Source organism: Mchenga conophoros, linkage group LG17, assembly GCF_057382185.1.
Source record: "Mchenga conophoros isolate Kocher_MC1m ecotype Shallow Benthic linkage group LG17, M_conophoros_male_GT1.1, whole genome shotgun sequence".
Taxonomy (NCBI): domain Eukaryota; kingdom Metazoa; phylum Chordata; class Actinopteri; order Cichliformes; family Cichlidae; genus Mchenga; species Mchenga conophoros.
Window position 1 is genome coordinate 6,603,545 of NC_140542.1, and position 23,997 is coordinate 6,627,541.

The window sequence follows — 23,997 nt, forward strand, 5'->3', positions numbered from 1 at the left end:
ATGTGTGTTTACTTCCATGACTGATTGACTATTTCCTTTTCCCCCTGCAGTGGCATATGTAAGTAAATGCTGCTAATCAAAAGGAGCCATGAGTTTTTGTGGCTTCTTTCTCACTGAATCTTGTTATCTTTTCTCTCTCTTTGTCTTTTTGCTGCTTTGTCCTTAAAGAAGTTTGTTTGACAATCACCTCAGCTTTCCTCTCAGCCTTCTTTTAATATAAATGGATAACGTCTATGTTTGGCGCTCCTACAATTTATATATATAAAAATAAAAGAAACATCAGAAAAAGGACTGTTCTAAGGCACAAGAAAAGTACTACAAACAATGTCACCCATGTCCTCAGCTTGACACAGCTCATTTGCTTCATTCAGCCCTATTTTTACGAAACTCCAAATATGTCGGTTGGGGGTGTGGCTGTACGCTGTTGTATAAACGTGTAAACAGGGAATGACACCTCCAAGAATCCTGACATAAAGTGAGCCCCTAAATACACATGCGCGCAGACGTACACAACTTAATATTCATAAAAGGAAGCTGAGTGATATCAAAGCAGCACAGATCTGGACCTGCTTAAACCATAGCAGAATGATGGGGATTTAAGAACTCAAACGCACTCCACTTCCACTAATCACATCTTGCATAATTTAAGAAAATCCACCTAAAAATACAACAGGTGTGCAACTAGAGTGAAACGTAGGAGCTTGTGGCAGCTGCATGCAAGTATTTGTGGTAAAGAACAACTGCAACATGCATGCATTTTATTGCAACACATTTTACGTAGCACGTTTTTTTTCTCTCTCTCATCTCCTTATGCTGACAACTTTGCACAATCAAAATCAAATGTTTTACCATATTAAATGTTTTTGAAATATGCATATAAAGATCCCCACAAATTTCCAGTCAGTTGGAATTCTGTTTTAGGGTATAATTTACTTTTAAACCAATGCACAGAAACTGAGAAGCAGAGGAGAAACATGGGGTTTCCAGACAAAGGCAGCAACAACAGCTAATTCAGCTGTGTTTACTGGAGCCCTTCATGCTGCCCCCCTGAACAAGCATACATTATACTTTTTCTTTGAAGGACTAGGCTCTGGTTGAGCACACAAATCACAGTGCTCTTTCAAAACAGGGATCCAGCTCTTTGGGGAAACTAATAACCAGCTCTGTAGCAGCCTCCTGGGGGACATTAATAACCAGCACACCAGCAGCTCTTCACCAGTCACTCCTATTCTTGCTTTTGTTTGCCCCAAAAAAAAAAAAAAAAACCTTGAAAAGATGGGGAATTGTTTGGAACTTCCATCTAACTAATGTGAGGCAAGACATGTATGTAATCTGTTATAAATTGCCCTGTTAACAAGCCTTTTTCTTTTCCTCACTCCCCCTTCAGATCGTCCATAAACCTTTTTCCCTATTCTGATTGGCTGAATTTGAATGATTGTACATTTATAAACAGTAACTGCGGCTTTTAGTCCCAGGCCAAGGTGAACTGATAGTCTTATGATGCTGGTGGTCATAATTTGGCATAGGATAATTTGGAATCATGTTATTAAAGAGGAACTATTGTGCTTTGTTATTGTTTTTACAGCATTTCTAGTGCACTGGTAGGTGTGGATGTTGAACCTGGTGAAACTTTCCAAAAAATAATGTCAGAGTATGTGCAAGCAATTTCTGTGAGCCAAAAGCTCAGGTTTAAGACCAATCTAATTCCTCATTTTCAGTTTCTTGGGTCCATATGATGCTGAAGGAAGGGGATATCCTGAATGTGTCATCTAAGACACAGAGCCTTGGCTAAGAGAGCACAAACCTGACATTCAAACCTTTCGTTAATCAGGAGCAGCCAATCAGAAGAAAGCTGTCTTGTGGCTCAGTCACAGTAAAGTAAAAGTAGGATGGCAATCCCCTTGTGACTAGGAGAGAAAAATTAAATTCAGTGATCAATTGCAAATAGCTGTAACAACCAACTAGTCACCCAAAGGTTTACCAGGCAACAACCTCAACCTCTCAGTGAGCACTTTTGTTCACAAACAGTTTGGCTGGCGGTTGGCAACCCGTCTCCAAACATTTGTGTTTGGTTAAGGTTTACAAATAATTGCCGTCTACTCAAATTTACAAGAAGAGAGAGATTTCCAACACTCTGCAGTAGGTCTGCACAAATTCAATTGCAACACTTCTCTCTACAATAGGTGACTCGACTCAATGGGTCCTCAACTCCTTGTGGTTATATTTTTCTATACTATTGTTTTATATATGTTACAGTAAGGTTGTTAAGCACTCATATTGCAGTCACTGTCTTGTAGCAACTATGTCAGTATTTGGCAACAGATTTACGCTTTTCCCTATTTGTCACAGTAAACCACCCTATTATCACAAAGCACTTCACCCCATTAAGTTGCAAACGTATAGCAGACTGACTTCCAAAGTCACTTCTGAGAGCAGTTGCAGGGCTGGTCAGAGTCTTCACATGCAACAAGTTGATTGTATACGCCATAATATTTCTGATTGTACCGAAGTCTCCAACCACTGTTTGCTCCAAGTGTTACGGAAGCATTAAAGGACGGCAGAGAGGGATCTACTTAATCGAATTCTTTCATCAATGGCTTGCTGCACAAAGGCCGAGCATGGGATAAATAAGGATCATTTTTAACAGTTTTGGAGAATGCCATGCAAAGTTATAAATAAAAATAATTTTACAATTACTTTCAAATCTTTTGGCTTGTCAAAAGATTTCCTTCAAAATATGAGCTTTTTAAATCTTAAAAGCTTAACATTTTAAATTATGGTGATATACTGGTGCAAAATTGATATCAAAAAGAAAAAAGTCTAACTGTCCAAAACCTTATAGATCGAACTAATCCACAAGTGGCATCTAATTATTTTAGAGAAAATAAAGATAAAATAAAGTAACAAAATCTTCAGATAATGTATAGTTTTCTATTATATGTAAATTTTAAGAATGAAAAACAAATCAGTAAATACTTTCCAAAGTCACTTTGAGTCACCTCAGCCTTGTTAAAAACAGAAAAAGGCTTATTCCCCACAGTACGTGGATCCCTTTGTTCCCGTAATTACAGCTGCCTGAAAAATGGCTGAGATTGAATCCAGGAAAAGGGAAATACACCACGACCCACTGACCGCTTGTATGCCTAATCAGCTGGCCGCTATTCCAAGGGTTTTAGGAGGGGCCTGAGGCACAGCCCGCAATTATTGACCTTCCACCGCAAGGAACACGAACACCAGCGTGACCACTCATACAGGGGCAAGAATTTAAATGCACACATGGACACACTCACAGTGAAAATCAGTTGAAGTGAACTTTGCAAGAAAAGGAAAAATAGGCCAGTGTTCCGCTAAGAAGTGTTTCCATAGCTGGAGGAGGGAAAGTCACTCAGAAACCAAAGCTCGAGTTTTAACAGAGCGACTTAAAAGAAACCAGAACCTTCTAGCTGTGCAAGTTCAAGCTCATGTTACAGTCTGCCCGGTGCAGCCAAAACCAACCTGTGCTCTGCAGATTAACCACTCTCCCCAAAACATACAACTCCTCTCTCCCATCTCTGACCCATCCAACCAGCATATGGAGGGTTTGCAGCACCCAGTGGGGCTGGTTGCGCCACAAAAGCAGACTGAGTGGAACGGATGTTCGTTGAAGTCTCGTGTTGGACCTAATGAGGTTTGCCAGTCAGCCTTCAACCACAGTCGCTGGCAGCGGCATTTGTGGCAAACCAAAACTTACTTCGGAATGTTGGGGTAAAGGACTTGGTAAAAGCGGGATGCAGGTCTATTCTGCAAACCTCAGCCATTATATAGAAAGTTAACAGTGCATGGGTCGCCTCTGCTTGGATAAACGAACCTCTCATAAAGGACTTGTTGCTTATAATGAGGGTGAGAAGTTTTCCAAGGCTATTAGAGTGCTGACTCGTTCCTTCTGGACATAATGATGTAGGTATTCAGCATGACTGGAGAAAGTACATTTTAATGTGTGGTTAACAGGTCGATTGTAAAAACGTTAAAGTCGCAGCACGTTTCAGAGATGAAGTACAAAACATTTGACGGCTCAAATCTGTTAACGTGGCGGCGTGGGTGTGGTTCAGTTTTATGCTAATGTTCCGCTCAGCTTCACTCATACATTTCCATAACACTAAAACCAGCCACACACAACATGTGCAATAATATGTACTAATATGCACTGCAATAGCCCTGCCATAATCTGGACTTTAGCATAGACTGAGATGCCGTGTGACAGATCACCTGTCTTAGAGAAGTACACAATGTTAGGGTTGTTAGAACCTGACCGATCTTGTCTGGGATAAATTACATTGAAAAAGGTCATGGATGGGTTTTGCTGCTGATTCATCAGACTAAAGAGAAGCTTTGAGGCTTCTGCCAGATTAGGTTAGGCATAGTGAGACAGTGAAACAGAAACTGAAAGGGAAGATTTACATTTTAAAAAAAATCTTATTGACATTTAAGGCATTCTCCAAAACAATCATCTTTTAGTAAGCTGGGCACAACTAAAGATATTGAAGATGTGCATTACAGTCATAGTAAACTTGCCCTGATGACTTTTAAAGAACAATCACCAACACAGTTAGCGTGAAATTAACCAATAGGGTTGCACATTAGGAACGGGTTCACAACAGTATTGCAGACTATAACTATGTACTATAAATACCATCTGATGTCAAGCTAAAGTTGTTTACATTTATCCTTATATGCCAACAGAAACCCAATCTAACTTTTCTTCTCAGTGTAGGACTATAGTGGCAAGCCAATAAAATGTTAGCAGTTCGCACCTGAAATGAGGGAATAATCCAAACCTAATTTCTCGACTTGAACAGAACCATTTTTAGCTGTCCTTTTACTTTCATTTCTTAAATGTCACATCGCGAAAAGGGCTCTGCCTGGGCTGAGTGACAGCTCCAATGCGTTCCCGAAGCCAGAGTGGCTCACTGAACGGCAATAACATTGGAAAATGTAGTGTGCACACACACTACCCATTTGAGTTCAGATATGCAGATTTAAGGTCATGAATATAGGATAAAGTACTGATCACATACTTTAAGGGATCTGGTACAATTTCATTTTTCTCATTTTCAGAAAATCCAACAGACTTTTGAGCCTTTACTTACTTAAGCCAACAGCTACAATCTGAATCATGATCACAAAAAAACTGATTAAAGAAATTGAGGAAAACAGAAAAGGCTATGAGACACCCCACCTCAAACTTCTGCTGGTCCCCTTTTGACTGCCAAAAAGCCCTGACCTGTCGAGGCATGGACTCCACTACACGTCTGAAGGTGTACTGTGGTATCTAGCAACAGCTCCTCCCTTGTGTTGTCCTCGGGTCAAAAATGACCCGTAGGTGTATGGCAAACAAGTGTATGGGAATCCCGAGGATATTACAAGGGTTAAGACCTGCAAGTTATAGGGCGGGACCTCCCTGGATCTGAATTGTCTACCCAGCACATCCAACAGATGCTCGCCAGGTGTTCCCCAGGTAAGCAAGACACACATCACAGCCATCCACATTATGTTTAAAAGAAAAAGTGACCCATTATTGCAGGCCACCTGATGCTCATATGCACGTTGTTGGCACTTTATGCAGTGGACAAGGATCAGCATGGGCTGATGGGCAGCTCACGACCCTGTCGCTGGTACACTACTGTTCCTTTCTCGGATCTCTTTTGATAGTGGTTCAGGGGGTTGGGAAGCTCATCTGTAACCGGAAGGTCGCCGGTTCGATCCCCGGGTTCTCTGTCCTGGTTGTTGTGTCCTTGGGCAAGACACTTTACCCTACCGCCTACTGGTGATGGCCAGAGGGGCCGATGGCACAATATGGCAGCCTCGCTTCTGTCAGTCTGCCCCAGGGCAGCTGTGGCTACAACCGTAGCTGCCTCCACCAGTGTGTGAATGTGAGAGTGAATGAATAGTGGTATTGTAAAGCACTTTGGGTGCCTTGAAAAGTGCTAATAAATGCAATCCATTATTATTACTGAGCACTGTTGACCAGGAACACCCCACAAAAGATGCAGGTTTGGAGATGCTTGGACACAGTTGTGTAGCCATCACAATTCAGTCGCTGTCAAACAAATTCTTACGCATGCCCATTTTTCCCTGCTTTGAGGACTAAATTTGCACTTGCTCCCCAATATGTCCCCCCCACGACCACGTGCCATGATGCAGAGATAATAAGTGTTATTCACTGTGTATTTTGTAGTTTGTATTGTGTGTGCTGTACTTATTAGTATACCACAATGTTTCGGCCCTGACCTCACCACTCACTGCTGTGACGTCATCAAGGGAGGGAAAAGCAAATATGAATGAGATTTTTTTTCCTTAGGGAATCTCACGAATGAGCCCTACAGCATAAACAGCTTCCCTCAGTGAAATTTACAAGCACAGACAATAAGCTAAATATAATATAATATGAACTCGATGGTAGTGGTTAATCTGCTACCTCATCAATGCGTTCTTATTCTATAGTATAACATATTTATAGACATTTTTTTAATTTTAGAGCCACCATTAGACAATGTTACATTTTATAGCAAATTTCAGACAACATAATTTTTATACCACGTTTTATATTAACAACTTTTTGTGTGTGATGGGCATTTTTTCTGTTTTTCTTTTTTTGTTGTTTAAAGAAACACATAAAATAAGCACATAAATAAGCAAACAAACAGAGAATAAACATGTATTCATATAAAACAAACAAGGGACCTCTTTGTTTTACTCAGGTTGCCCTGCTGTATATTAAAAAGTAAGAATGAGAGCTCTCTGGAGGAGAAAAATCGCTTTGGGGTTGTGTGAGGAAGGGCATCCAGCATACATAAAAATCTGCCAAATCAAACACGCAGTACAACCCACTGCTGTGACCCACTGTGAATAAGACCAAAATCAACTTTTTAGGGCAACTAGAAAAATGTGTCATTTCTTTTGTTAAGAAAAAAAAACAAACATTTAGCCTCCTTTTTAGGCAGCATCTGCCACATCTGGCATAGGATAAAACATTAATGGTTGCCAGCATTTTTAATTATTGACAACCACTCTGACAGCATGTGTTCAACATGGAGAACACACTCACAGGAAAGACTGAAAGAAAGCCAGACAGGAAGAGGGAGAACCTGTGTCATCAGAAAGGGACAGACATCTGTGTGCCTGTCTAAATAATACATTTCCAGAGGAGAAACTCGAAGCTGTTAGAGGGGACCCCTTTGCAGCTCCTTGCCTTCTGTCTTTCTTCTCGCTCTCTTCCTCTGTAGATACCATCCTAATTGAGCCCTAGCTTGGCTCGGGGACACGGACACACACAGCTATGCCAGAGCTGTCATCTGGATTAGCTGGGGCCCGACTCAAAAGGGTTTCAGTGAGAATTTTTGCCCACTCTCTTAGCCAGACACAGACATACAGCAGCTACAAATGAGCCCACATTGAGGACCTTTTGTTCTGCGATCGCTTCTTGTTATAGCACACCACACGCAACGCAAGTTGGAAAGCTAAGATTTATTGTTTTTTGTTGGACTTTCTGGAAACACAGAGGTTGGAATTGTTCAACTGAAATTAGCGAGACATGTGTTAAAGATCATAATCGCGACTATCCTTAGCAAGAGGCACTCAAAGATGAGAGACTGCCGTTGGCTTGCAAGCTGTTCAGAAAGGCGGCTTTTCTATGGAGACGAAGGACGAAGAGCGCTTTAAAGCCAGTTTTAGCTGCCTGTGGAATCGTAAATACCTGCAAGGTGAGATAGTATATATTTCGCAAACACATGCATGAGATGACACACTGGAGCACAGACAGAAATAGTCGCGGGAGAAATGCAAACAAACATCAACCTGTCTGTTCTTGCTGGTGGCTGTTTACCAGTCTGGTGTTTACTGTCACTCTTCCAAGATCCCTCGTGCAGTAGTAAAATACGCACACACACACAAAATCAAATCGTGCCTGATGTGACATAGGATGCCAGGGATTCTGTGCATACTGTTTTTTTTAATTCACGACCAAAAAAAGCTCTTGGATTGGGGGATGGTGGGTTCTTTTTTTTTTTTTTTAAACAAATCATTCATTTTCTTTTTTTATTATTCTGTCTGACTGAAAGCTATGTGCTCACATTGTGAGCAGAGGGAGATGGGAAGACAGAGGGGGGGGGGGGGGGGGGGGAATGAGAGAGGGAGCACAGACAAGTGGAAAAACAGGCAGAGAACTTCAAAGCCAATGAGACAGCAGCCACAGAATTTTAATACACCCCCTTTTTCCTCTGATGGCTGGTGCATGTGTTCAGCGCTGCTGGGCTCAACTCTGCACATGACAGGCACAGTCCATGGCGCGCACAGGCACGCCACGCATGGCCAGGAAGGCACGCACACACACACACACACACACACACACACACGCACGCACGCACGCACGACAGAGGAAGCTTTTGTTACTCACCTGCTGAACTTCTGTCTCTCCGTTTGATGTCTTCTCGGTGTAAACGAACGAGCTGAAAATCCTCTGTAAAGAGAGGGAACCAAGCAGAGAGAGTGACGTTAGATCACGAGGAACGCTGATCGAGATCCAATAACTCAAATCCATCACTTTAAAGGAAACCTTTTTCATTAACAAACTGTAAAACTCAGTCAAACCAGGACCTGTTCCTGCGTACATGGCATTAAAGCTAATTAAGTTCTCTAGCTCTAATAAAGCCATCACCGCGGCTGGGTGAAGAACTACAGGGAGTGCAGAATTATTAGGCAAGTTGTATTTTTGAGGAATAATTTTATTATAGAACAACAACCATGTTCTCAATGAACCCAAAAAACTCATTAATATCAAAGCTGAATGTTTTTGGAAGTAGTTTTTAGTTTTAGCTATTTTAGGGGGATATCTGTGTGTGCAGGTGACTATTACTGTGCATAATTATTAGGCAACTTAACAAAAAACAAATATATACCCATTTCAATTATTTATTTTTACCAGTGAAACCAATATAACATCTCCACATTCACAAATATACATTTCTGACATTCAAAAACAAAACAAAAACAAATCAGCGACCAATATAGCCACCTTTCTTTGCAAGGACACTCAAAAGCCTGCCATCCATGGATCCTGTCAGTGTTTTGATCTGTTCACCATCAACATTGCGTGCAGCAGCAACCACAGCCTCCCAGACACTGTTCAGAGAGGTGTACTGTTTTCCCTCCTTGTAAATCTCACATTTGATGATGGACCACAGGTTCTCAATGGGGTTCAGATCAGGTGAACAAGGTGGCCATGTCATTAGTTTTTCTTCTTTTATACCCTTTCTTGCCAGCCACGCTGTGGAGTACTTGGACGCGTGTGATGGAGCATTGTCCTGCATGAAAATCATGTTTTTCTTGAAGGATGCAGACTTCTTCCTGTACCACTGCTTGAAGAAGGTGTCTTCCAGAAACTGGCAGTAGGACTGGGAGTTGAGCTTGACTCCATCCTCAACCCGAAAAGGCCCCACAAGCTCATCTTTGATGATACCAGCCCAAACCAGTACTCCACCTCCACCTTGCTGGCGTCTGAGTCGGACTGGAGCTCTCTGCCCTTTACCAATCCAGCCACGGGCCCATCCATCTGGCCCATCAAGACTCACTCTCATTTCATCAGTCCATAAAACCTTAGAAGAATCAGTCCTGAGATATTTCTTGGCCCAGTCTTGACGTTTCAGCTTGTGTGTCTTGTTCAGTGGTGGTCGTCTTTCAGCCTTTCTTACCTTGGCCATGTCTCTGAGTATTGCACACCTTGTGCTTTTGGGCACTCCAGTGATGTTGCAGCTCTGAAATATGGCCAAACTGGTGGCAAATGGCATCTTGGCAGCTGCACGCTTGACTTTTCTCAGTTCATGGGCAGTTATTTGGCGCCTTGGTTTTTCCACACGCTTCTTGCGACCCTGTTGACTATTTTGAATGAAACGCTTGATTGTTCGATGATCACGCTTCAGAAGCTTTGCAATTTTGAGACTGCTGCATCCCTCTGCAAGATATCTCACTATTTTTGACTTTTCTGAGCCTGTCAAGTCCTTCTTTTGACCCATTTTGCCAAAGGAAAGGAAGTTGCCTAATAATTATGCACACCTGATATAGGGTGTTGATGTTATTAGACCACACCCCTTCTCATTACAGAGATGCACATCACCTAATATGCTTAATTGGTAGTAGGCTTTCAAGCCTATACAGCTTGGAGTAAGACAACATGCATGAAGAGGATGATGTGGACAAAATACTCATTTGCCTAATAATTCTGCACTCCCTGTAAATGTGTCCGCTGCAGCCAGAACTGGAAAAAGTCTCAAAAGAATTTGAGGCCAATTCTTCAATCGGAACCTCATTCCCTTTATTTTTTATAATACTTTAAATTACAGTGAGGTGAATGTTAGTCTGCATTTTCTTGCCGCCTGTATTTAGTGCTCCTTGATTGGCTGTTTGTGTTTAAAACTGAAATCAAGAAAGTACACTCTAGAGCAGAATATGCTAGCACAATTACAAAACAAAAAAAAGCCACGTGAGAAGATTTTTTTAAGACCAGATATTTGGATTTGTCAAACAGTGTCAGCTAAGAATAGTTACATTCCATCCAGCGTTTAGTTGCAGGGTTCAGGCAGCCTGTTGCATATTTTGGCTCCTTGGCTCGTGTGAATATAGTGAAAGCATCATTAATGTTACTTCTCTGAGTTTTGAAACACCTACAAGTTGGATGAAGAAGAAGTTATATGGGGGGGTTCCCGTTGTTGCATGATGATGCTGTGAGACTACACTGAATTAATAGCATCCAGCTATCTTCATCAATCAAGAGATGAGGAGGAAAGAGAAAAAAAAAAGACAAGGTAAACACCGGCTGTAGTGCTGTTGCATTACTCTGTTGAGACGAGTGCGTCTGGATCCATTTTATTAGCGGCCCAGAGAGAATGATAAACCTGACTACCTGCCAAAACATAGTCCTGTCAACTGCATCAGTTTCTCAGTTGGGAGGGGAAACGCCTGCCCGAGTCTAGAAGTCAGCCGTAGCATAAAAATGAAGGTTTTTATGAGCTCGAATTGCAAGATGATGTTAAATTTCCCTCCCTTCGCCTTCTAGGCTGAAACATTTTTAACAGTTCCTGATTTATATTGTTGAGCAGAGAGGATGTGGAGTGGTGCATTAAGGCATGGAGAAAATGAGTCCGGCTGTGACCTCAGCACTCAGAGAGCCCCAGAAAAACATTATATGAGCCGCCTAAATACGGACCTGCTCTGACACACAGAAACATGCAGACATTTATTCAGATGGTCTCTCGAGTCTTGTATATTTGCTCTCTCTCTCTTTTTCTCCTACTTATTTACACATACACACTTGTTAAACACAGGCACCGGTGCCATGTGTCAGCTACAAACAGAGTACAACTAATGTTTGTGTTGAGGCAGCAGGCGGGCAGGTGTTTCACGGTAAGCTGCCCCACCGTACACAAAGCCTTAAATTGTCTGGTTTCTACACTCCAACCATTTCCTGATGCCTGTCCACACCTTTTGTCAGACACATTCCAGAGGACACCAATTACCCAGATTGCAACTTAAATAAACTAAACCTGGATTTGTGTTACTATGGACTTATGCCATAGTTAGACATGTCTCTGTTTCAGGGTATATCTGGTGACAAAGTGAGCTCAGTTGTCAAGCAGTTTACGCTTTAAGACATTTTATTATTGGAGATATTGTGCCTCAGCATCAGAGGAACCTTTCCTTTAACACTTGGAACATACAGTACAACAAGAAAAGTATTGGGCCACCTACACACAACACCCGCATTAGCTTTTTCTAAAATTCACCCACCCTTTTGTACCTATAACAGCATTTGTTCTTCTGCTAAGGCTTTCCATAAGATTTTAGAGAGCGTGTCTATGGAAAAAATTTTGGCATTGTGACATTGAATACTCCCATTCTCCATTCTAGTTCATCCAAAAGGTGTTTGACGGGGTTGAGGTCGGGGCTTTGTGGGGGTCAGTTAAGTTCTTCCACACCAAACTCATCCAACCGTGCCTTCATGGACCATGTTTTATGCACTGGGGCAAAATCATGCTGAGACAGAACTGTTCCCACAACATTGGAAGCAGAAAATCATCCAAAAATGTCTTGGGAGGCACAAAGATTTCTTTTCACTGCAACTACAAGGCCCAGGCCAAAGTCCAGAAAGAAAATGATTACGCGGTACGGCCAAACACTTTTGCCTATATAATCTATGCATGCTTTCCTCCCTTTCTTCCCATTGTAATTGGAACTGTGCTGGAAGTTTCAAGTTAGAAACACAACAAAGGATGATTACAGGATGGGGGGAGGGCTCCAATGCTTATGTACTAATAAAGGGTGTTGGACAGAAGAAGACCAAGAGACTTGTTTTGGGATGGGGGGATTAAAGTAATAGAAAGCAGAAAATCAGCAAATATTTGCCACTCTAACTAGGAAATAATGTAATCTAATAAAAAGGACAAATATTGTCAGCCAGTGATAGAGACACACAAACAGATACAACTGTTCGCTGAAACCTCTGCACAATGCTCTCTTCTGATTCATAATGAGTCTTTTCAGCTTATACTGGTAGATTAAGTATGAAATGACATTTCTGACAATTCAATTATTTCCAATATGGCTTATAAACACTGGCTGGAATAAACACACAATTTTGAGTTTTGAGTGTGTAAATGGGAGTCAGTGGTCCTCGTTACTAGTGATTGCTTTTGTGCATATTCATTTATTTTACAGAGCAAGTCACTAACACACAAAACACTTTAATTGTGTTATTACAAACACACGAGCACATTTCACTACTGAGTTATTTGCAAAGTGCAACACCAAGCCCAGACAGTCTACAGTTCCACGCCCTTCTTGGGTGGGTGGGGGACGAAGGTCCAATACATGGAACTGTCAAATAAACACGACCAAAGTACACTCAAACAGAGCTTCCGCCACTTAGCACCAATCACTTTTAAAACTTAAAGACTGCAATAACAAAAGAGAAGGAGAAAGGGGGAGGAGTAGGCACTGTGAAGGGGAACTACGTGTTTTTCCATTTAGCAAGCAATCTTGAGAAATTGCGAACAAATCCTGAAGAGAGCAGAGCGGTTGTTGCTGATTAGCCACAGGTTAGCCGGCTTTCCCCCCAGTGCCTAGAGTGTTTGTTGTTAGAGCTGCTTTGCGGTTTTCACAGCTATGGAGCAGCTGGAGAGGAATGCTCAGCTCTGAAACCTGAGACGCCTGAGGCTGCTCAGGCCACCACGGTCCTGTGGCCTCCTGTGACCCACAATCACACATGCACAAAACTGGAGTACCAGGGGACACTCAGACTTCCCTACACACCTTGTAGCTTACTCTGTTGGGTAAACCTCAGCATCATGAAAGAAGACAAATTACAAATACCAGAAAATGACACAAATGTTCATTTTAGATGTCTGATGCACAAGGGGAAGGTTAAACAAGACCTTTTTCAAACAAAGAGCATTCTAGTGGAAACTTTGGAACTGTGTTAATGTTTAACTGTGTGTGTGTGTTTTTTATTTTAATACTTTCATTCAATTGAGTTTTATTTATAGAGTGTTAAATCACAAAAACAGATCCCTGTGTTTTAAATTGTAAGGTGAAGACACTATCATAATAGAGAGAAAAGACCAATGAAAAGATGACCCCTATGAGCAGGCACTTGGCAACAGTGGGAAGGAAAAACTCCCATTTAACAGGAAGAAACCTCTGACAGAACCAGGCTCAGGGAGGACCACCTTTTCCAAACATCCTCGTTTTATTTTGAATGCTTACACTCTTTTTTAAAATTTGCTTCAAAATTATTAGCTCCCCTGATGCCAATTTTCAGTTGGGTATCTTTTTTGCTTGATAAGTTGTTTTAAGTTTCATTCACATATCCTGACAAATTCTATCTCTATGCTTCCTTTCACCTTGAGGAGATTGATAGTTCTACACACACTAAGGCTTTCCCACAGCATAATGCTCCCACCCTTGTGTTTCACTGTTTTTTGGGCTGTACACTCCTCCATTCTTTCGCTATATCATCTCTTAGGTCAAAGAGCTCTAATTTTGTCACATTGGACCAAAGGATGTGCTTCCATTAAGTATAATCTCTCACCAGGCTGTCTTTAACATTCCTCAGTCTAACTTAAAGGGGCATCTTTTGTAGGAGTGGAGCTTTTCTTGGTCTGCAACCTCATGGTCCATTCCTGCATAGGGGTCTAATGATTTTCATCATTGAGACTACAATTCCTGACATGGCAAGTCATTCAGTAGTGTCTTGGCAGTTGTTCTGAGGTCTTTAGACACATCTCTCACTACTTCTACTTTCTTCCTCTGTCAGGCTTGTTCCGCGCTGTGTGGCTCTCTTTGATACTTCTTGATATTTCTCACTCCAGTTTGTGACACTTGGATATGCTGTGATAACTTTGTATATCAATCTCATGTTTTGTGAGCAAGCCTTAACTGATTTATCTTGCTTTGCTGAAGTTTGTCTGTGTGTAAATAACATACGCCTCAGTTTCAGCTTCATTTCACAAGCTGTGAGCACTACAAAATTAAAGCACATCATTGCACAGCAATGGTCTGTGCTATAGCTCAATAACAGTCAGTTTTGCAGGGGGCTAATATACTTCTCCTGGTCCTTTTTGGCGTTTTGTTTTCACAAAATAATTCTAATTCAAAACACTTTTTTGAATTATCCCTTGGTTAAAGTTCACACAACAGTAAATGTTTTCCCTTGCCACTAACATACCAAATTGTCTTACGTTTAAAATTTGTGATAAAAGAGTTTTTTTAAATAACATTTGCCTTTAGTGACAAAATGTCATCCATACATAACATTTAGATTTTATTGCACTGCTGCAAGGTCCAAAACGCATGTCTCTAACGACACATCAAAAAGGCTAACCCTGGCTCTACATGGGAAGCATTGCATTCAGATGACTTGTGCATTGATTGCAGAGCTCCAGCCTTCGACTCATTAGGCCAGATTTTAAAGCCATTCACCATGGGGTTAATCCTAGACACAGATGAGTGGTTCCCAGGAATGCCCAAACCTTAGTGGAAGCTCAAACTGTAAGCTTCCACTAACTAAATATAGGGACTTGGTAGCTTTTCAGAGCTATGGTACATTTACTGTGGATAATTCATGTAGGCTGAGACATACAGGGAAATACTGCCCTCACTTATGAGAATATCTGACTCCTTTAAACTTTTTCACTGCTTTATTTATTTTCTCAGTTGCAGGAAGAGAAAATGATTAACACGTCACAGCCTTTTGCAGTTCTAAAGCAGACTCCCTTAGGTTTCTCCTTAACTTTTGCATCCTCTTTGCACCCATCTCATATCAACACTGGAACCATATGTATCCATTTAATTAGCTCTACCACTTCATCTCCTCAGTCAGGCCCTCTTGGGGATGTCAAACTACCATAAGAGGCTCTTCTTACTTAAAAGTGAGTCTTCTGTTCCCAGGGATGTAGGGAAGAAAATCCAGACAGAAGACTGATGACACCAACCACATGATGGAGACTTAGAGAGTCATTCGTGTAGGTTTTTTTTTTTTCAAAAAGGAAAAACTAGTAGTAAAGAAAAAGACTGCGGAGAATAAAAATTACAGAAAGGCAAAAAATAAGGAAGATAAGAAGCAGAAGTCGTCAGATTGGGAATGAACATATTAGCAATTCATCGATCTTCAAAGAGTGGGGCTGGAATTGCACAAGCAAGCCTGTATACAAAGATGCGCACACACACACACACACACACACACTCTCTCTCTCTCTCTCTCTCTCTCTCTCTAATCCTGTCTTCAGGGCTGTCTTTAGTGGTCCGTGGTTCATCGGTGAACACACTACAGGGCAAACTGGGAGCCTCACTGAGACACAAATTCATATTCACCATGTGCCAGCTGAATCAAATAGGTATGACTGCTATAAAAAATAGAAACTGCAGAGTGCCTTTGTACATGTGTGTTGCTCAATCTACTGTAAGAAATCTCCATGAAGGTGAAGGTCACATTCATCCACAGACAATTTAAATCCAGCCTGTGTAGATGTGTTGGAGCTGTAGGGCCAGAGAGACTGGTTTCCATATAGCTGACAGATAAAGGCTTAATATTAAAGCCCAAGGGACAGTAACGGCTTCTTCCTCCATGCTGCTGGTACACAGCTTCTCTCCTTTTTTTACCCTCTCCCTTGCTTCCTCCCTGCTTCCCAGCCAACTCCCAGCTCATGGCACTACAGAGGGCTGGGGGCCGAGGATGCAGCATTAGAGTTCCTCCTCTGATGTGTGTGCACGTGTGTTTGTTTTCCCCCAGACCCTTGCCATGTGTTTATCCCCATCCTCGCCTCCCATATTCTTTTTTTTTTCTGAATGCTACAAAGTCAGGAAACAGGCAACTGGAGGAGGAAAGGCAAGGAAGAGAGAGCAGGAGCCCAATTTTTGTATTTTCCCAAGGCAGCCAAAAAGGGCTGAAATAATTATACCTGCAGTTTGCAGCTCCACAACACACAGGTCAGAAGAAGAGAAGTAGAAAGCCTAAGGACGTATGCATTTCCTTTGGGGGTAAACCTGGTGCACTAACAGCAATGTTTTACAAAATATGACGAAGCTCCTTTTAATTCTAACTATCTGCAGCTCAGTGAGAAGCCAAATATTAAAAGCACTTCTCTAGTCAGAGCCAAATGCCGCATATTAACGAAATAAAAGCACTTTTATTTTTATTCAAATCAGTAAAATAAATGTGATTAGATGGGAATTAAAAATAAAATTACACCAAAAATGATCGAACCATGCTGCAAGGAATTCACACCATTTACACAATCACCATCTCACCACGCCGGTCTGTTAATTCACAGCCAGATCAGACCAATCCAAGTCCTATAAGTAGCTCCTGACTGATAATGTCACAGCTATGGCTATCCAATCTTCTCAGGTTAAACTTTTACAAGCTGTTTACAAGGCTTGGGGTTTTTTTGTTTTGTTTTGTTTTTTGTTTAAAAGTATGTTAAGCCTGTCAAAGATCCAGTCTTACTTTTTTGATTCATTTCTATGCATCAATGTAAAAAAAAAAAAAAAAAAAAATGCCTTCAACCATGAAAGAGGAGGAGAAGAGGGAGGGAGTACAGTAAGAAAAGGCATGTCAAAGATGGATCTCTAAATGCCAGTATAATGGCCATAGAGAAACCAAACCCTCACTAATTAAGTGCGTCTCCATTTCAACCCAGTGGAGCAGGTCGGTTAATTAAATGACCGTCCGTCAGTGTCTGCCAACTGCTTGTTGCTGCATTGGGGTGGGGTTAGGGCCAAATTAATTTGTGTGAATCTAACTAACAGACAACCTGAGGCGATAGCCCCAAAGCCCAAGCCCACACACTGTGTTAGTGTGGGGAGTGCAAGCGTGCACTTTAGCTGCTTTTCAAAGGCTTCTTTGCAGTTCAGCATTTTCGGATTGACTGGGGTAGCATTTTCAATTTTCTCAACATGTAGTTATGTCCTCTGAATGTTTATGTTAGAAAAGTGTGTGTGTGTGCTGGGAGGACTGCATACACCTAGATTTTATATCTCCATAAAACAGCTTTTTTTAAGGAAAGCTTTCATTCCCAGGATGCACTTGGAACAGTCCTGATGTCCATTCTAAATTCTTCACATTTATTCAGCCCGGCAGCTCTCCAGGCCTAAGCACTGAAGGTTTATCTCAAGACCAAAGCTTCAGAAGTTAAGTTATCCTTATTAGCCCACTGTTCCTGTTCTACAAAAACTAAAACGAAACAAAACTATGACGAAGAGCAAAGGAGAGTGCAGAAACAAAGTTAATGTGGCTTTACCTGCAGAAATCCATAAATCTGGATTGCAGTAGAGATTAACTGTGATCTAGTTCTGTACTGATGAAAGTTCTTTGGAAATGGCCAAATTTTTAACTTTTAATTTATTTTATTTTATTTATTTTTTTTGGGGGGGGGGGGGGGGGGGGGGGTAATTATTGTTGATATTTTGGTAAATTATATGTAGGATTTCTGAGAAACTGAGAAAAATGCCACTTTTTTGCATTAGTGAAAACTGAAACCAAAAAGTAAAACCAGAGGTATATAAAAAAACAAATTTGTCTAAAATAAAATAAAAAAATAAATAAAAACATTATCCACTCACAAAAATAAGAAATAAGATCATTTTCTCATTTTCAGTGTTTATTTAGACTTGGAGTGTCTACATGACAATTTTAATGCTAAGCATCTGACATGTGAGTCACCCGCTTTTGCCCCGTTATTGATAACATTCAAAGAAAAACTGAAACTGACACTCAACTCATAAAAAAGGCAAAACTAAACATTTTCCATCTATAAAATCTAAGACGAAATGAGCAAATCCACAAAAATGAAAATAAAAACTACTTGGGAAACAAAAGTGTAATAAATCTGCTCTGATCTATTCCAAGAAAGGAAACAAAGGAGACATATTTTCAGCTTGAATCTTTACATATAATTCACCTGACATATGCTGGGGTGTGTGAGGGGAGCCGGTGCCTGTACTGATAAATTCTGACTGGACTTTCTCCAGTGTGTCCTCCAGTCTAATGCACTGGGAGGGTGAAGCCTGTCAGCTATAGGGTGCTGTGGTGCATTGAAAAAACAAACCCCCCTTTTTTTTATCCAAACAGCATGAGGCCTGAGAGAAAGAGAGCGAGAGTCACCACCGTATAAACCCTAACACTACCCACCACCCCTGGGCCTCCCCAAGAAGCTCTCAGTCTCAGACTGGGAAGTTTGCGCTCTCTCCCTCTCTCCACCAGACAGGATATAATGCTTTCCACATGTGAGAGAAAACAAGGGAGGGAACGGAGGGCGGAGGAGTAGAGGAGGGGGAACAAGAAAAGCTAGGAAAAAGTGGGGCTGGGTCAGACTAGAGCAGTAAAGAGAGGAGAAAGATAGAAGGGAAAGAAATGCAGATTGAAATAAGCTTCGAAAGCTAGAGGACATTTAAATAAAACTAAGGTCGCAAAAAAAAAAAAAGCTGTCAGATATTAACATTTGATCAACTTTGTTTCCTTTAACTTTGGCAGATAATAATGAAGTGGCAGTAATGAGTAACAGAAGACTGGCATGAGGACTTGTTTGTGGAACGAAATAGTTTTGCCCTCATTTAAAAACAATAGCTAAGCTGCATTTCAGTTTCATTATTTTATCCTCTCTTTCATCAACTTAATGTTGTGCTTCCCCACAAAATCTAGAGGTTGCTATTTCAACAGAACAAACTGGGAGAGTTAAATAAACAGAAAACACAACTGCGGTGCAGCCATGTGGTGGACATTGTCTTTGCTATTTCACAAAATGCTTGTAAGTACAGTAGACAAAACATGGCACGGTAAAAGGTGGAAATGTGGCCTAGCACTAGTCCACACAAGAACACTGACATAACCTAGCTACATTCAATTCAATGTGACTCATTTTTATTTATACAGCACCAAATCACAACAGCAGTCGCCTCAAGACTCTTTATATTGTAAGGTGAGACCCTACAATAATAGAGAGAAAACCCCAACAATCATATGACCCCCTTTGAGCAAGCGCTTTGGCAACAGTGGGAAGGAAAAATTCCCTTTTAACAGGAAGAAACCTCCAGCAGATCCAGGCTCAGGGAGGGGCGGCCATCTGCCCCGACCGGTTGAGGGTGAGGGAAAGAAGACAGGACAAAGACAATTATAATCTACATTATCTTAAAGGCAAGATCGGCTGTATCCATGTTTGTGGTATTCCAGGATCATTAATGTTGGTGGACACTGGCAGGTTTTTTTCCCCCCTACAAATTTTCCAACATTATGACAATATCACAATAACCAGTCACATATAACAATGTGATTGGTCACTTTCAGCTTTGAATATCTGGGACCAACATTAATTATGATTGCCCAGAAACAACACCAACACAGGGATATTGGAAACACCTATCTTAGGTCTGGCAAACAGTGTTAAAAAATTAGGACTCAGTTGTCAAGTGTATTGTGCACTAACCGCTGGCAGAAATGAGAAGGTCTCAGATACAAAAATAAATAATAATAATACTTTTTTTTTAAAAAAAAGAAAGAAACAGTTTAAGAAACTGATGCAACTACATCCTAGCACACATCACTCAAAGGTTGCAGTTTTGTCCCATTATCCGGCTTCTTCCTCGTAGCACAAACTGTGGGGTGTGCCTGTCAAAGTACATGTGGTATGAGGCTTTGGTCACAAGTCATTACCTTATGGTTTTCACCACACGAGGTCTTTGAAGTCAAGGCAATCGAGTCATTAAAACAAGGCCTCAGGCCACAGCAACCACACACTAACAGCTGACTAATTGGATATACTGAAACCTTGTGAAAAATTAATTCTTAATAAGGACGTTGCTAACTGTTAATAAAAGATTACATAGTTTTAAGGATGGTGCAAAATGTACAATCTTAGAGATTGTACATTTTGCACCCCCCACACAAACTATATTTTATTTTATATAAATATAATACGTGTCTGCAGTGGCATCGGGCCTGCAGCGGGTTATGGGAATAACATCTTGCTGCTAAAATGGAGCCAATGTGAAAATGTTCCAAAGGCTGATCAGAGCTGCATACCTGAGCACCCCCATTAAGCTGATAAAATCTATGGACTAAAAGAGGGCGAAGACAAAACCACACACACACTGTGGTCAAATTAGTTTGAACAAAGGAACACGTGATAATGAGAAAATACTGTTTTTAGAAGTGCTTTGATTTTTTTTCTTTATATCAAGACATTCAGAAATGACTTTTGTTTTTTGTTAAAACACCACTGCAGGGCTGCACAGTGCTTGTTTGTTTGTTTGAATGAACAGGCACCACGTTAAGAAGTATACTTCATGACAAAAACACTTGTCAGTTACTGTATTAATCAGGTTATTAAAGGGTTATCTGATCAATACCTTCAAATAATAGTAACGGTAGGGCTGCTCAATTAATCGAATTTTAATCACGATTACGATCTGGGCTTTCAACGATCATTAAAAATGACTGAGCCGATTATTAGCCCCTCCCTCATTTATCCGCGACACCTTAAAGGCCGGTCCGTGAAAATATTGTCGGGCATAAACCGGTCCGTGGCACAAAAAAGGTTGGAGACCGCTGATTAAGAGGACCCGAGGGAAGCTCGGAAAGCTAAGCAGAAGTTATTTGGAGAGTGACTGCCGTTGGTTGAAAAGAGAGTTTAAAAAAAAAAAACTTCAGTGGTGTTGCACACTATTTTATATTATTTTTTTAAAGTCATTGTTAACCCTTTAAAGCCGGTCAGAGCAGTAAGCTCCGTTTTGCGTAACTATTGTTAAATCCCTGTAGAACCTGAACCGTGTAAGCTAGCGCAATAATTTGTTTTGCATATGAAACCGGAGGAGTTGTACTTACATCTGATGCCATCAGCTTGTCCTCGGTCACAGTTTCCTTCCACATATAGCTTTGCAAAAATTGCATAAAAAGCGCTTGCAGGAACAAAAACATAATATTCCAGAAACACGCTTTGCCGTTCCTGTCAGCTGTTCGTAACACTTCCCACAGTGAAATGATGCACATGCTGTTTTCTTTGCAAATTTGCATCATAGGATTGTTTTTTGTTTTTCCTGCAGTATATAAAAATTGCTGTATCTCCAAAATAAAACTATGAAGACACTCAAAATAAATTTCCTGTTGTTGTAAACTATTTTTTGCAACTTTATTGTATTTAAAGTTTTGAGGGATAAACCTCTTAAATTTCTCCAAGTAGAAATATATGTAAACAAAACAAAAGCGATTTTCAATTTTTTTTGTAGTTTATTGCACTTTTTTGCAATTAATGTACTTACTATGGACTTAATGCATACATATTATTAAAATATGGGCTATAACAGTTGTATTGATGTATAGCAACTTGAAATGCTCCCACAAATGGCACTACAGCATGTAAAAATATAATATAAGCTCTGGTGGACTTGGTTCTATGGTAGGTCTTAAAGGGTTAAATAAATATCGTCAAATAATCGTGATCTCAATTTCAGTGAAAATAATCGTGATTATCATTTTTGCCATAATCGAGCAGCCCTAAGTAACGGAGCTGAAAAGTGAGGGAAAGGGCGAGTCCTTTCCTGTTAAGCATCAGCCACACTTACATTGTACTACATGTCAAGTATTTTTTATTTTTTATTTTTTTTTTAAGAAGTTCATCATAAGTCAAAAATAAGGTCTTGTAGATTATCCCTTTCAGAAACTACAGCTCCCAGCGAAATGACAAATGACCCACCTGGAGCCAAGAGGCGGCACAGAAACCAAGCAGCGTCTCCAAAACACTTCACCTGTGGACCGGGCTTCAACCACCTCAGCTTGCCAGTCTGGCACCACAAGTCCCAGTCACACCCTAGTGGTAACCCTGGCAGGGCGAAAACTTCATACCGACTCTTGAGCTGAACTTGGAGATCTCAAAAGAGTGTGTGAAAATGCTGAGATTGACAAAATGTAAGCCGCTGACCCGCATGGCTCAAAAGCCTCATCACGCAGCACTAATAAAATTTAAAACTTGGGTTTCCCACTAAGAACCATCCCCCCCATCCACCTCCCTTACAAAAAAGTGAAGGGACAATCAGATGGGGCGCCTGCGCTGTCTGCACAAACTATCTTGGATCATCTTCACATTCCTATGCTGTTCACTCATCTGCAGGCGCTTTCACTTGCAGTTTTTCAGGCATTGATGAATGCATTATTAAGGCACAAACGAGCCACAAACGTCGACTGAAATTGTCAACATCATTTGAACCAGTGCTAACTGACTCCCTAGTCACTGTACAATATAAAAACAAAACAAAAAAAAACATGAATAAACTATAGAGAGGAAATCAAATTATGCAACAGCCCTCACTTATGAGAGTGATACAGAGATTCATACGAATAAAGATACATTTCTAGATCATCATGCGTACCGTAGGCAGGTAAATGTGAGTGGGTAGGAGAGATGGTAAAGAGATAAAGAATAATAAGGGACGACGACTCCTCCTGGGGTGGTCTCCTTCTCAGGTTTCTGAGCCTGATGTGAGATCATGTCTGGACACTGTTAGAGGGTCATGGGGCTTTGTTCTAAATCATGTACTCTAAAGGCAGTTACATGGACTGATTAACCAAAGCGAGGATCGCTCTAAAGGGAAGGTTAAACAACACGACACTGGATTTGACTTTGCAAAGCAAAACTAGCACAGCTCACTGCTGCTGACTAGGGCTGCCACGATTTGTCGACTAGTCACGATTACGTCGACTATCAAAATCGTCGACGACTGATTTAATAGTCGACGCGTCGTTTGAAGCTTTGTAAGATCACAAAAGACGCAGGAATAAGTGGCAGGATTTAAGAGTGTAATAACGGACTTAAACAGAAGATGGCAGCATTGCATGTACAAGGATGTCAGCTACCGTTAAACCCCGAAGAAGAAGAAGAAGAAGAAGAAGAAGAAGCAGCTGTGTCCCAGAATTCATAGCGCGGCCCAACGCAGTTTCCAACAATGGCGGCAGCTAGTTAGTTTTAATGTTACTCTTATTATTCTTTCTGGGTCACAAAATAAACGTTTAACATATTTTCAGGCGAGAATGTAGCTGTGTAAACCTCAAATATCTGCTCAGTTTATCAGGACACCACATATTTTCAAAAGCGCTCCGACGTTTTCGGAGACATCTGTTACCCACTAGCTCGTTAGCGAGCCGGGGGCAAGGCTCACTAGCGCCGTGAGAACACCAGACTCCCCGCAAATCGTTTTCAAACCCACCGCCGTCTTTCGCTACTCAGGTTAAATATATATGAGTCACTTAGATAACTTAAAATGTTATTGTTTGGCTTTTTTTTTTAGTATTTTATTTGTTCCTGAGTAAATCAGTTTGTCTGAGATTAAAGTTATAGTTTTTACACAGCTGAATAAACGTCAAGCAGACAGCTGATTATCAGAAGTGTGAGATGCTCCAGAATATACTCCAGTGTCCTGTTATAT

The 23,997-nt window shown here is 40.9% G+C and overlaps 1 protein-coding gene across 1 annotated transcript in view; it reads right to left on the minus strand.

Annotated features, from left to right (window-relative positions):
* cachd1 (cache domain containing 1) overlaps window positions 1-23,997 on the minus strand; it is a 104,975-nt gene that overhangs the window by 59,546 nt on the left and 21,432 nt on the right. The window contains exon 2 of the mRNA XM_085251939.1: window positions 8,432-8,494. Within this exon, the coding sequence (XP_085108065.1) occupies window positions 8,432-8,494 (63 nt within the window). The remainder of the gene's footprint in view (window positions 1-8,431; window positions 8,495-23,997) is intronic.